Source organism: Erpetoichthys calabaricus, chromosome 7 (genome assembly GCF_900747795.2).
Source record: "Erpetoichthys calabaricus chromosome 7, fErpCal1.3, whole genome shotgun sequence".
Taxonomy (NCBI): Eukaryota; Metazoa; Chordata; class Cladistia; order Polypteriformes; family Polypteridae; genus Erpetoichthys; species Erpetoichthys calabaricus.
This window is the reverse complement of record NC_041400.2, coordinates 48,627,935-48,642,770: the sequence shown is the minus strand read 5'-3', so window position 1 is coordinate 48,642,770 and position 14,836 is coordinate 48,627,935. Positions and strand designations below refer to the sequence as shown.

The 14,836-nt window shown below is 38.0% G+C and overlaps 1 protein-coding gene across 1 annotated transcript in view; it reads left to right on the top strand.

Annotated features, from left to right (window-relative positions):
* arsk (arylsulfatase family, member K) overlaps positions 1-14,836 on the top strand; it is an 81,857-nt gene that overhangs the window by 8,424 nt on the left and 58,597 nt on the right. The window contains exon 4 of the mRNA XM_028804762.2: positions 8,261-8,543. Coding sequence (XP_028660595.1) covers positions 8,261-8,543 — 283 coding nt within the window. The remainder of the gene's footprint in view (positions 1-8,260; positions 8,544-14,836) is intronic.

Here is a 14,836-nt window from a genome sequence, read left to right as displayed (position 1 = left end):
ATGCGGATGCAACAGACTGACGCATTGCAATTTCAAGTTGCTGTTCAAAGCTGTTGTCTGATGAAGTGCAAGCTGCAGCAATGGCGCCACCTTAATTATTTTCAGCTATAACTCTGTTATTTCTTGATCGATTTTTACACTTTTACACGCTATATATGCGAGCTTGGCCGTTCCCATTTTCCCGGGAATTACAGCAGTTTCATTCCTGGGAATGAAAAATGTCCGGGAATCCGGGAATGGATTCCCTAGTCCTTATATTCTCCTTGCTAATTTGCTAATTCATTGTACTTCCTGGTTCACTGTCTCCACATCATCTACCTTCTCTCTCTCTCTCTCTGTCTCTCTCTCTCTCTCTCCTCTTCATTCATCAACCTCTCAAAGTACTCTTTAAATCTGCTTAACACACTCTCCTCGCTTGTGAGTATGTTTCCATCATTATCCTTTATCACCCTAACCTGCTCCTCATCTTTCCCAGCTTGGTCCCTCTGCCTAGCCAATCGGTACAGGTCCTGTTCTCCCTCCTTAGTGTCCAACCTCTTATATAAAACATCATATGCCTTATCATTAGCCTTTGCCACCTCTACCTTCAATTTAGACCTTATGTCCTTTTACTCCTGTCTACTTTCTTCATTTCTTTGACTGTCCCACTTCTTCTTCTCCAACCACTTCCTCTGTATACTCTCCTGTTCTTCCCCATTCCATCACCAGATTTCTTTGTCCTCCTTCCTCTGTCCAGATGTCACACCAAACACCCTTCTAGCTTTCTCCTTTACCACTTCTGCTGTAGTTACCCAGTATCTGGTAACTCTTCCCTTCCACCTAGTGCCTGTCTTTCCTCCTCCATGAACTCTACCTTGCAGTCTTCCTTTTTAATCTTCCACAATTTGATCCTTGACTCTACCTTCACTCTCCTCCTCTTCTTGATCTTGAGTGTCATCATACAGACCACCATCCTATTCTGCCTAACTACGCTTTCCCCTGCTTCCACTCTCTGATCTCCTGCAGACCGAAGCTCCCGCACAGGATATAATCCATGTGTGTGCATCTTCCCCCACTCTTGTACATCATCCTGTGTTCCTTCCTCTTCTTAAAATACGTATTCACCACAGCCATCCCCATCCTTTTTGCAAAATCCACTACCATCTGACCTTATTCATGCCTCTCTTTGACACCATACCTACCTATCACCTCCTCATCCCCTCTGTTCCCTTCAACAACATGTCCATTGGTACACTCTCCACCACGTCATCGAACTTACTCCAGAAATATTTTTATTTCATCCATTACACACCTAACTTGTGGGGCATATGCACCAATGACATTCATCATCACACCTTCAGTTTCCAGCTTCATAATCAACACTGTCTGACTCTCTTTTCACCTCCAAAACACTCTTAATATACTGTTCATTCAGCATAACCCTACCCCATTTCTCCTCCCTTCCACACCAAGTTAATTAAAGCAGTGGTCCCCAACCTTCTTGACAGCAAGGACCACTTTATTAGATGCAAATATTTCCATGGACCGGTCGGGGGACAGTTTTATACATGATTTACATAACATTTCTATTATTATTAAAGTTATTAAGCAGTTCGCATACGTTTGCAATCTGAGATTTTTCTTCTTTTTTTGCATATAACAAAGACATATGCTTTACATCTGCCATTCCAACAGATTGCACATCACAAACATTAACACTGCTATCTTTTTTTCGTGTGTGCCGTTTCTATAGGAGGGTGACAATGAGTTAAATTCCAATGGATGTTTTTCAAATGTTGACAAACAATAAGCAAAAAGTATCACTGAAAACCACAGACAACAAAAACAGCAAAAATAAAAAATAAAAACAGTACGAGGAAAGTTTGAAGAAAGAGATTTGTTTACAATGTTTCTGTTTGGGGATCGTTGTGCAAATGTGCACAACTGAGCTGCGACCACAAAAGCATCTGTTGAATGTACTTCGTAGTAATGCGATTTCTATAGACTCATGTCATATGGTGAAACTGTCGGGACCATAAAAATACTTTGTTGTAATACTCTCTCACCTCAGTCTCTCTCCTCTCTCTGCGCCGCTGCAAAGCCCCGCCCGCCAAGCGTTCTGAAAAGTCTGAGTGAGTCGCCGTTGCCGGCAGTTCTCTCGCGGACCGGTAGTGGGCCGCGGACCGGGGGTTGGGGACCCCTGAATTAAAGAACTAAATCATCCCTGTGCAACTTACCTAAATGCGTAGTACATTCTTATAAAAATTTAACAAGCTATGTTTTGTAATTTCTACATTGACCACAAAACATAGAAACTGGAAAATAACAGATTGCTTAATTAAGCTATGAGTCCAATTGAAAATGGAAGTTGATTGGAGCAAAAGCCTATAACCATAAAGGGTCCTCAGGATTGTGCAGACTATACCTGGAAACCCTCCCAGTTATGGATTCAGCCAAGATTCGGTGACTGTAAAGCTGTATGTCAGATCAATCTCTTCAAATCTCTTTTACTACACTTTAAAAAAAATAGACTAAAGCCATCAATAGTGCAGTATATGACCATACTTAGCAAGTCTTTAATGTTTGGATAGCAACGTGTCCTTCTAACAAAGAAAAGCAAGAATGTTCCTGCCTTGCACCCAATTCTTGCTAGCATTGGCTTCAGCTTCCCTTTGACCCTGGTCTAGATAAGCGATTTTGAAAATTAAATGGATGGATTGCTGTATTTAACAGTTCTAATACAGCCTCCTAGTACATTGCTTAAACCAGCAGATGGCAGTATCATTCCTGCCATTTTACTTCTCAGTATTTGTTTTTCAAATAAATGAATGTTACCTTTGAAACTTCAGGACTATAAACTGCAGAACTAAAGCAGTTCTTAATTTGTGTGTCTTATATTGCTAGATGCTTGTAAATATTATATCGTAACTAATCGTCTATTTACTGAATCTGCTTTATCTAATTTTAGAGTCACAAACAATCCTGGTAACATCAATCATCTATTTACTGAATCTGCTTTATCTAATTTTAGAGTCACAAACAATCCTGGTCACATCAAGTGCTCAGAAAGATGCAGTCCTGGGTGGGTTTCCAATTCTTTTGAGGGAACACTCAGGCATATACCTGCACTGACTATTAGGTCACCATGTTGCTTTCATATTTTGTTATGCTAATTATGTAAGGAGCATAATTTAGTGAATAGGATTAATAGTGATGATGAATAAATGTAATTAATGCTAACTGATGTCAAACATAAAAGAACATGAAAGTGTCTATGGCTTTGCTTGACGAACCTGACAAAGCAGCTGTAGGTTGAATAGTTAGAAGATTCTAAAAAGCCTTATGGAGAGGAAAGGAAAGAAACAACAAAGCTTAGGTCAAGAAAAACTCTTATTGTGCTCTGTATGTTGTTATGAGAAAAACAGTATTTGGTATAGCACACTTCAAAATTCCCATTACAATTTTAAGAAGATAGTATAATGCAGAGTCACGACAGATTTGTTGAAAAACAAGACTTAAGTGGAGAAATTAAAGCTTGATTTCTTTACAGTCTTTCTGAATGACCTCCCCTTCAGTCATCCCAAACATTACTTTTGTTTTTTTAAGAGTAGTAATGCTGGAGTGGTGTGTTCTTTGTCACTATAATATTTTTCAATGATGCGAGGGGTACAGTACATCCTGTGCTTGTGATATTGATGTTTCATAAAGCTGGAGATGCCACTGTCAACATCTTTCAGAATTACCTCTAGGATCTTTGTTGTCTGTAACCTTAAAAAATATGGTTTGAGTTTTTTTTTTTTTTTTTTTTTAAATGAGTTATGGTCGTGACTGAACACAGAACACACAAGTAATTAGAAAATAAAGCATAGCATGAAAGCTGCACTACCATTTAATAGTTAATGTAGCAGCAGTATTATATTTTTTGTTCTGTTGAAAACCTAGAATAAGCAAGTCTGGGTGATACGTGTAGTCCAGGAAATTACTCTTTCATTAACCAGATAACCTCTGCATTATTAGACGTGAATTTTTTTAAGATTCCAGTGCCATTAAACAAAGGTTTTCCAGGTATACAGGGCTGCAAGGCAACAATTATCTTTCTGACCTTCGCTTTTTACTATGATTATGTGTATGATCATGAGTTCCAGTGGAGGAGGGTCAAAGAATTATTCCTTTTGGTTCAGAATGAAAATAGAGTAAAAGACATAAAATGGGCTGAAGTTTGATTCTTGTAAAGGTCAGTTGAGATCAGAAGTTTAGTATTCCTAGTATCTGTATATATTAATATAGAGTATATTTACATTTTAGGTATTTAATGCTTAGGGTCTTTGCATTTTCTTGTTTGTGTTTATGTGTGTTTAACATGACGGTCATAAAGGGCCATGTGACGATGCGGGTTCTGCTCCATGCTCCCATCTGCTGTTCGGGAGCCCTTGAACCCTATTCCGTTGGTAATGTTATCGATGAGCTAGATAGTGAGGCAACTACAGCAAGGGGATGGTACAAATGTGCAAAAGTGCTTTTATTTAAAAACAACAAAACAAAGTCCACAAAGTGCAGTGCATTTTCAAAAGTCCATAAATAATCCATTAAAAGACGATGAGGTTAAAATGTTGCTGGAAGCAGTCCTTTAAAATACAATTAAGCCCGGTGCTTCTTTTACATTAACGTCTCACCTGCTTCTCCCATTTGGGCCCTGCAGCAGGCGAGATGCTCTCTCTGCAACTGACCTTCTTTTTCTTACAAAGGTCTGGAGGCCTCCCGATCCTGGCTTCGGTTGTGCACTCATCCCAGGCCCGAGACTTGGAGTCCTTACCAACCAGGACACTCACGTCAAGGACGTCTCCACCAAGCCTCCCAACTCCCACTGCCATCCCGGCCTTATGCGGCCAGTTGCTCTTCACTGGTCACTCCTGCTACTCGATCACTCAGCGGGAGCGACCACTACTACGTACGACTCCCAGGTGTCGGCCTAACACCCAGGCTTCCGTTCAGCTGCCTGCGAGCATTCACTCACTTGCTCGCTCGCTTGCTCACCCGCACTGGCTCTCTCTCTCTTCTCTCCTGCTCTTCGCTCTCCAGCAACCTCCGTCTTTCTTTTCTTTCCTTTCTTGTTCTTTTTCCATTTTCCTTTCTAGCTGACTCGCGCTTCTATATATGCCGAGAGGGCATAGTAGCTGCAGCACATTAGCAGCCCCAGGAACAATCACAGATGTGGGCAGTCTCTGACCTGTGCATTTAGGTGAGAAACGCCCACACCACAGATCGCCCTGAGACCCGCTTTAGCCACAACTACCATGCCCCCTCGCTAAGCCGCGAGCGCGGTGATTATTTATTTATAACTGGCCTTTGCTGAGAGAGCTGTGGACCCGCTATACCACACTCCACAATTCTCCAATAATAATAATAAGCAATAATCAATAATCACAATCCTCCACTCCTCCCAGCAGCTCCATCACTCTATCACCCAACTCCGGTTCTCCTTGCTGGTATTCCCAGAGTCCTTTAAATAGTCCATGACCCGGAAGTGTTCCTTCTCCGGGTCAAACGCCACATCATCCTTCAAGTATCTGCGGCTTCCGTCCTCGTGACTCCGAAGTACTTCCGGGTTGTTGTACCAATAATAGTCCCCAGATTCTTGGAGAGCTCCCCCTGACGGTACCCACGGCATCCAACAGGGCTGATGAAACGAACTCCATGTCCCATGATGCCCTGAGGGAATCCGGGGAACCATTTCCATCCAGGGAAGCTGCCATCTAGCGTCCTGGGGGATGCAGTGCCCTGAAAAGACTACTTTTCCTCCTTTCCTCTGTTGAGGGACATCCCGGCCAGACTGAAACGCTGGCCGTCCATCACAGTTTGCATTACATGACAAATAATAGTACTCTGCAAGCAAAAACAAACAAATATATAATCCAAACTTATTGTTTAATGGTACCAGGTGCCTTTTAGTGCAAAATGCTTACACATTTACCCATATCTACTTATTCAGTCATCAATTATGTCAGCTGCTTTATCAGATTTATCTTTTAAGATTAGTGTGCTAGGTTATCTTGCAGTTCCTGACTGACCAATTGTGAATGCTAATGTTGCTTTGTGTGTGAGAGTGGTCCCTGCAATGGACTAGGCCCTCAACTAAAGCTACACACTAGTGCTGGGAGAGGCTCTGGTTTATCGCTCCCCTGAACTGAATTAAGTATGTATGGTTTGGCATGTTAAATGATGTTATTATTCTAACCCACACATATTTGGGGTGTAGGAAGAAAACCTAAATCCCTGTGTAAAACCCAGACAGACAGCAATTGGGCTTAAAAAATAAATATGAAATAAAAAAAACTATGAAAAGAAGTGTATATAAAGCCACTGCATAGTTTTATGTATATAAATATTTTTTGCATACTGTACCTGGTAACTGGTTAACACCCACAACATGATTTCATTTGAGCCTGGTGCTGAAAAAGAACCTAGAAGTACTTTTGTCTGTTACGTACTTTATTAATGACTTTAATTGAAAACATGTAATATGCCTTTTTTCATGTAGTTTCTTGATATCGATTTTATAGTCATTATTAGGTTACTGAAATTATTATTTAAAGTGTTTGTGCTAATTTGTAGGTTCTGTGATTCACCTTCATCTGTGTAAATGATAATTCTGTAAATGCTCTAGAGTTTTTTGCATGTATTTTGTTAGATCTCTTTTTTTTATATAATTTTATTGATTTATTTGATTTATTGTAATCATTCCATACAAGTAGATACATTTTTACAAAAAAATAGGATTGAAAACAAATCAACCCCAATCCCCGAGAAAGAGAGCATGGCCAACGGACTAAAACTTAAAAATAGTAAAAATAAATAAATTAATGAGTTTATTAGGCGGATACAGATAAATGGAGAAGAAAAAGAAATGGGGAGAGAATCTACTTCCTCAGTGCTTTAAGAGCTTATTCTAAAATATTATTGATTAGATCCTGCCAGGTTTTGAAAAAGTTCTGCACGGATCCTCTAAGTGAGAATTAGATTTTTTCCAATATCAAATAATATTAAACATCAGTTACCCACTGAGTTAAAAGAGAAGAGTTAGGATTCTTCCAGTTTAGCAAAATAAGTCTGTGTGCCAATAGTGTAGTGAAGGCAATCACAGTTTGTTTGTCCTTCTCCACTTTAAGCCCATCTGGAAGAACACCAAACACAGCTGCTAGTGGATTAGGAGAGATTGTGACACCAAGACTGTCTGAAAGGCACTTATTTTTGTCCAGAATGATGTTAATTTGGTGCATGCCCAAAACATGTGACCCAGTGAGGCTGGAGCTTGATTGCAGTGTTCACAGGTTGGATCTTGCTCTGGAAACATTTTAGACAATTTCAAGCGAGACAGATGTGCTCGATATTTAATTTTGAGTTGAATAATTGTATTCTGTGTGCATATGGAGCTCGAATGAATTCTCTGCATTGCTACCTTCCACTCCTTTTCTGATATGTTGAGTGAGAGAACCTTTTCCCATTGTCCTCTTGGATCTTTGAAAGGGAGGGACTGTAAAATATTTTTATATATTGCAGAAATGCTGTCTTGAGTCCTCGAGACTGAGCAATATTTTTTCCAGCATAGAGGAAGGTGGGAAATGGGGAAAATCGGGCAGGTTCTATTTGACAAAGTTTCTAATTTGAAGATAGTGAAAGAAATGTTGTGCTGGAAAATTAAATTTGGAGTTGTTAGATCTCTAAGTTTTTGTACAGTTGTTAATTGTCCGGTATCCCTTTGAAGTCCCCAATACTTATATTTCTGTAAAGGTGTTGCCTAATTTCTGGCATGTTACATTATCACTGCAATTTTATATAGTCATTATTCAAAGTTATTGTCTGTTTTTACCTGCATTTTTTATTACTCTTTAATTTAATATTGTTTTTTGTATCAGTATGCTGCTGCTGGAGTATGTGAATTTCCCCTTGGGATTAATAAAGTATCTATCTATCTATCTATCTATCTATCTATCTATCTATCTATCTATCTATCTATCTGTCTATCTATCTATCTATCTATCTATCTATCTAATTAATATTCTAACCTGAATTTTAAGGCATTGTTATTAATTTGCTTATCTAGTCTGTTATGTTTTGTCTTGCCTTAGCTATCATAACTTGGGCATCTTTAAAAATGTGGGACAACTAGAGTACCTGGAGCAATCAAAATAATACATGTTTACTTGTTTGATTATGTCATTTTGACAAATTTAATATTTTATATTTCTTATTTTTACTAATTCCTGCATTTATTATAACTCAGCAATCGTGTTGAGGCCTGGACCAGGGAAGTAAAATTCTTAATTCGACAAGAAGGGCGCCCTACAGTAAACCTGACCGGTGATGCAAGTACAGTGAGAGTAATGAAGGAGGACTGGAACACAACTGAGAAGGCAGCCCAGTGGATACGAACTACTGCTTCCATCCTTTCTGACCCGTTTTCTCTCTATATAGGTGTGAATCTTCCACACCCTTATAAGACTACAAACCTGGGTGAAAATGCGGGGTCCTCCACTTTCCAAACATCACCATTCTGGCTTAACAAGGTAAGATATATCTAAGGGCCAGTTTATACTTTACTTTCAGAACTTGTACGCATCATGGCTGCCACACATCCCCAGAGTTCATTTGACATGTCCTTTGAGCACGTCCTCAGAAATTAATGTGATGCGTGCACAAGTTGTATTACAAGCAAAAAATCAGGAGGAGAGATGTATTCAAGTTCGAATGTAATGTCAGAGTTTCTGTTTACTATCAACATGTGACAGCAAGCCACTTTGCAAATCCTACAGGATCAATATGCGTGCTTCGATGTTTGATGAATGGTTCAATATGGTGAAGCAAAATGCTGACATACAAATGTATTTATAGTGCTTTTCAAGCGTCACATATTCCCCATCGTAATGACGCGATACATTTTAAAGGTTTCACATACCATCTTCTGTGCCATCTTTTTTTTTTTTTTTTCCACCTTCACAACAGCATCAGAATGTACCGAAGCGTATTTGAGCCACAGGGAAAGTAAAATTAGGTACACAGTGAAAGGTGTCTTTTGTGATTAAAGTGGAAATTTCAGCTTTAATCTCAAAATTTCCACTTTATTCTCGTAGTTTATTTTGTCATTAAAGTAGAACGTCATAAATGTTGTCTTAAAACCAACCCAGTTGTTAATTACTACGTGCTTCTGGGGCTTCCTCCTGCACTGACTGCAGTGGCAATCAGCAGTTGCCACACAGAACACTGTAAATTTATGATATTACAGCTCTCTGCACCTTTAGAATCCTTAAATTTATACTTGATATCACTTTCATGATGAAATACAGTACATTAAAGTATTAATATTACATTTTACAAATAAATCGTTAACTTAATTTTAATAATGAATACTGTTAATAATTACACATGTGGGGGCGGCATGGTGGCAGAGCAGTAGCACTGCTGCCTTGCAGGGAGTCACGTCCCTGGTGTTCCCTGACTGAAGTTTGCATGTTTTCCTGAAGGGATTTGTTTTTTTGATGCTAAAATGACGCTATTGAATGTGTGTGCTTGTATTCACCTTATGATGTGCTGATGCCCCGTCCAGGGATTGCTTCTGCCTCACATCCGATGCATGCTGGAAGGGGCACATCCCTGGATTGATGGATGTAATCATTAAACATCCATCCTTTTCAGAGATATTATGGCAAGGTGACCTCGGAATTTAATGGATGTTTCAGGCAATTCACAACACAGCGAACCCGAATGTGTTCTCACCATGATAATATCTTGCACTGCCACCTGGTGGAATCTTCCAGATTTACGTAAAGTACAAGCACAAGTATAAACAGTACAATGCTTGCGTAGCAGTAGCGTCCACAGACATATGCATTGTGTGAAGTATAAACCTGGCCTAAGAATATTTATCCCTCCATACATCTGTTCATTTTTTAAACCTGATTATTTAAAAAATATAGAAAAGACATCCATATTACTGAAAAGAAGTATTTATGCAGGGAAGGGTAATCTCAGTTCTTGGCGTTCAGAAGGTTCATGGGGTATTTTTCAGGAGGAGGTACATGAGGCAGGAAGGACTCTACTTCTTAGTTAATAGTTAGATATCCTAGAACACTACAGTACAGAGAATAGCAAAGAAGCTTTCCTTTGTGCCTTGACCATAAATGGATTCTGGTCTTAAGAGGTGATCTTTGGAAATACTGTCAATAAATACTAATAGCAGGAGGCAGATTGGACAAATCCCAGTAAGGAGGGAAAACCGCCTAAGAGAAATCATAAACAAAGCAAGCTGGTGGGAAACATAAATGACAAGTTACCACCATGAGCTACCTGGCACATTTGGAAATAGAGCATGAGGTTATTGAATGCACATTGTTTCATTATTGTCTTGGAAGTATCAGAATTATTTAGTGTTATTTGGATTGCTTGGTTGGAAATTGAGATTGCAGTAATGCCTTGATTGGCTGATATAAATGAAAGATGAAAACTAAACACAGATAATTATCTTGTTTATAAGAAAACAGTGTATCTGATAATATGTATGTGTTATTTCAATACGCATCATCACCTATTGACAGTGACACTCCTGAAATATATTATCTATCTATCTATCTATCTATCTATCTATCTATCTATCTATCTATCTATCTATCTATCTATCTATAACATTATAAAAATCATAGCTACTAAAATTTGATCAAGAACTCCTATAGCAAGTTTGTTGATAATTGTAGTGTGTTCCTCTTTATGTACACAGAAGACATAAATGACACTGTTTATTAGGTAAATAGGTAAGTTGCTCATCTCGCTGTTGATTCACATAAATTGACAACTGTAGATATTTTTGCTTATAACAATTAGTTAACAGTGGCAAGATTATATTTAAAAATTACTCACCACTCCATTTGTATTGTAAGGCTTGAATTTAACTTCTGAAGTTGAGAGAATTTCTCCATTCTAACAATAAACAGGGATTTTATTTGCTTAGGAGAGGACCAATTGTAAATGTTCAGCAAAGGGTTAATAAAGACTGATATAGCCATAATGAACTACCTTATTTTATTATCATGTAAACATACTAAATTTATTCACTCAAGTTGCCTGTTTGGTAACTGAAAAATAAATATCTCCTAAAAGAAATGAACAAATGCTAAAACTAATTCAAAAATAAACAGTGCCTAAAATAATGCTAAAAATACAAAAATCAAACATTATTATGTCAATGCTACATGAATTAGTGAATATCAAGATTATTAAGGATATTTTCATTTACACAGCTTTTTTTAAACTGCTTTTATAACACACTTTTCAATTCAGGTTTATCAAAAAAACACTTTTTGTAGAGTTTTTAATACTTGCCATTTTAAGGTTTAGATTTGCATTTGTATTTGGAGGAGACATTAGGTCGTTAATAACACTTACCGAGGAATAATATTTAGTAGTCAAGTCAGATTTATTCAACATTCAGATATCACCAATTCATAATTTAATTTAATTCTTCAAATCTGTTTATTTTATTTTTTTTACATCAGCCCCTACATGAAGGCTATGTTTGTAAAATCACTTTTTTCAATTGAAAATACATCCATTATTTCAGATTTACAATAAAAATGCTTTTGTTCTGTGCCTCACATAGTGTTCAGACTTTGTTGTTGTTTGCGCCTCCATACTAAAGCAGAATTAACTAGTGAATGAGACTGACTTTAAATGCAATAATTACTCAAAACTGGGGACTGCATCTTATTCATTCCCATGCCATTCCAAGGTGTGTGTGTAGTATGTGCCTACCTTCGACCATTTTGGTAGTTATGCTAATGAACATTACTTTGGTTTCATGATCCCAATGTATTGTGCAAACTTATTATTTGCCAATGTATTTTCTGTAGTAAACTACTGTATGCCATTTTTAACTGTGTATCAACAATTGTGCCCCTCCAATAACACATTGCATGTCATGGAGATTTGCCTTGTGGTTCAAAGCACCATATGTTGAATGCTAATGTGGATGTTTGAGACATTAGTCCAGCAACATTTTTCATTAGAGTAACATCATCACTTTATTAAAGAAAGCATAATTTGTATATTTTTATTTCTGAATTAATTCCATAATGAGATAAAAGTGACAGTAATGAAAGCAGCCTCCCGCTTTATTAAATTAAACAATGTACTGTAGGATTTTGAAATAATAGATGTGATACCTGTAATCATGTGGTGAAATTCAAATACAATTTAATTGTTTTAGCTGCCACTTTGATGTCAAGTTTCTAGAATTTTACTCACTTTAAAATAAAAAAAAATGTACTGCTAGTAAAACATTATCTGGAAATTTGTGGCATATCATAATAATACTATTATTTATAATAGTATTATTTATTATGAGTCACATGTTACATTGTCAAATAATCTTTTGATTGTAATGTCATTTATTAAAATATCTCAGTATCACAAAATGGTGTAATCAACAAAGTCGTAATGCAATTAGTAATAATGTAATCAACAAACCTTAGTAATTTTATATTTCTTGCTTTGTGACAAATCCTTTAGTAAAATCCATCCATCCATCTAACCATTTTTTGAAATTGCAATTCAAGTACCGGGATGCAAAAGGTCAAAGCCTATAACAGCACTCCCAAGTAATTAAATAAACAAAGGCCAGCACGTCTACTATTTTCAGTAGTGTTGCATATCACTTTTGTGCTCAGTTTCGTAGGTAGCAGAGAGCTGGCATGTTTACTCACTTTATTTGTATTACGTGTATTTTTTTAAATTGGGCTTGGCCTTTCAGATACAATACTTAATTCATGTCTTTCACTTCAAGGGTCAAGGCCAAAATTACTTCTGAGGTCAAAAGAGACCAGTAAAGTAAACTCCAATAGGTATATTATATAATAGTTATTTTCCTCATTTAAAAGTGTAGGATCCCAACTCTTCCTAATACATAATATAATGTTAAATGTAATTAGTAGTTCATACATGGGAGATCTTTGTTTGTACCTTCTGTTTTTCCAGTACTATAACCTTTTGAATGTTGACAATGTCTTGGTGTTCTCCAGCTGGCTATTTGATATTATCTAATCCTCATTTAAACAACAGAGCTAACAGCTCTCATCTAGCCTTGGCCTGTTTCAACCTAGAGGCTTGATAAGAGAGAATGAATTCACGCAAGTGTGTGAAAACTAGACATCATGTGATATCAGCTCACACTATCATGACCTTACAAAAAACTGAGTCAAATACATTAGTTTTCAGTGAGATGAAAATGTTTGTCTTTGCTTTATGGTATTTCAGAATTGCTTGAATCATTTAAACAAGCAGCAAATGGAAAACAGAAGTTCAGAATTCTTGCATCCAGTAGAAAAAGGTCTGGTGATATACCTACACTACTAGATTTGAATTACAATTTCTTCGGTTATGTGGCTTAAGGAGGAGTGAGATTGCATCAAGAATTACATCAAGAGTAGCTGACATCATGTAGCCTCGGCACCCTGCTTCAACAAGGTTCATGAGAGCCCTCCATCCTGTCTCTGTGCATTGTGCCTTCAAATCTGAATATTACTCTTCCTCTTGTGAACTGCCTTCATACCTGTTTCCCATGGCACAGTCAGCTCACTTAGTATCATTGGGTTTGGTTCTATGGATCCCACCACAATGTCTGGCTGGAGAAAAGTTATAGTAATCTCTATAGGGAACTGAATGTTCCTGGCAAGGTTCACTCTCAAATTCCAGTTGTCACTAGTTGATAGGATTGGTGCTCTCCAAGAGATATTCTGCCTTCCACCTTCCAATCTAATGAAGAGAATCAACTGTCTTTTATGTGCTGGACGAGCTCCTTTTGCTTCCTGTGTGCATGCCTCCGAGACTGCCGCTTATCTCTGCAGTACCTGGTCAAGCCACCACCTATAGCGACCCAGTGCCAGGGTATGTGCTGTAGTGTGGGATTTGGAGCATTGCAGAGTGGGCACTCTTCAGAAGAACTTAACCAAAGGCACTGGTTGCTAGGGCTAGGGAGAATGTCACATACAGTATGTTGATCTCATAAGGAAACTAAGTCCGGCTTGTGGTATTCTTCACCTGTTATTTAAGCTGTGTTCCCTGTTGACCATTCACTCCCAGATTGTCCAGCTCCTTTGTTGACTCTAACATACAGCTTTCACTTTTTAGAGCTCCACTTTCATATTAGATATCTTGGACATAACCAGCTCTTTTCTAACTTTCTCATGGCAGTTGACCACAACATGGGATCCTTTCCCCAGCCAAGACCACTTCTCCCTGTCTGTGTCTTGCCAACTACTTCCTGGAGCTTTAGTCTGCTAATGGCTTATTTGATAGCTGGTCCAACCTTCAAATTGTGGTCTATTCTAATTATTATGCCAAATAAACACAAACTGTGGAGTAAATAAAGAGAGAGAATGCAAAATAGCAAAAGAACCAAGGAATAACAAATCCACGCTGACTCCTTAGACCTTAACTACACAAGGTTTCTTAGTGAAAGTTCTAGTTGTCTGTTAACAAAATTAGTGCCACGAGCACCATAGCACACTCCCAGTCATCCCCCTACACACTCTTAATTCTTTCTCACCTTAAGTTCTACTTCCTACCTCCCTGCTATTTAGAGCTTTTGCCTAATTCACTCCATGACTATAAGGTCACTTGCACAGTAGCTGAGGCAGCTTTATACTCCTGTCTATGGCTATTTGTAGGACAAAACCCAGAGCCACTTCTGGGGTCAAAAAACATTCCCATAAAGTCCTTTTGTCTTCCACCCAGAGCTCACTCTGGTGGCCATGGACTTTCTGCATCCCTGAGCTCCAAAGCAAAACGTAGATGCCTTTAGTTTTCTGGGCCT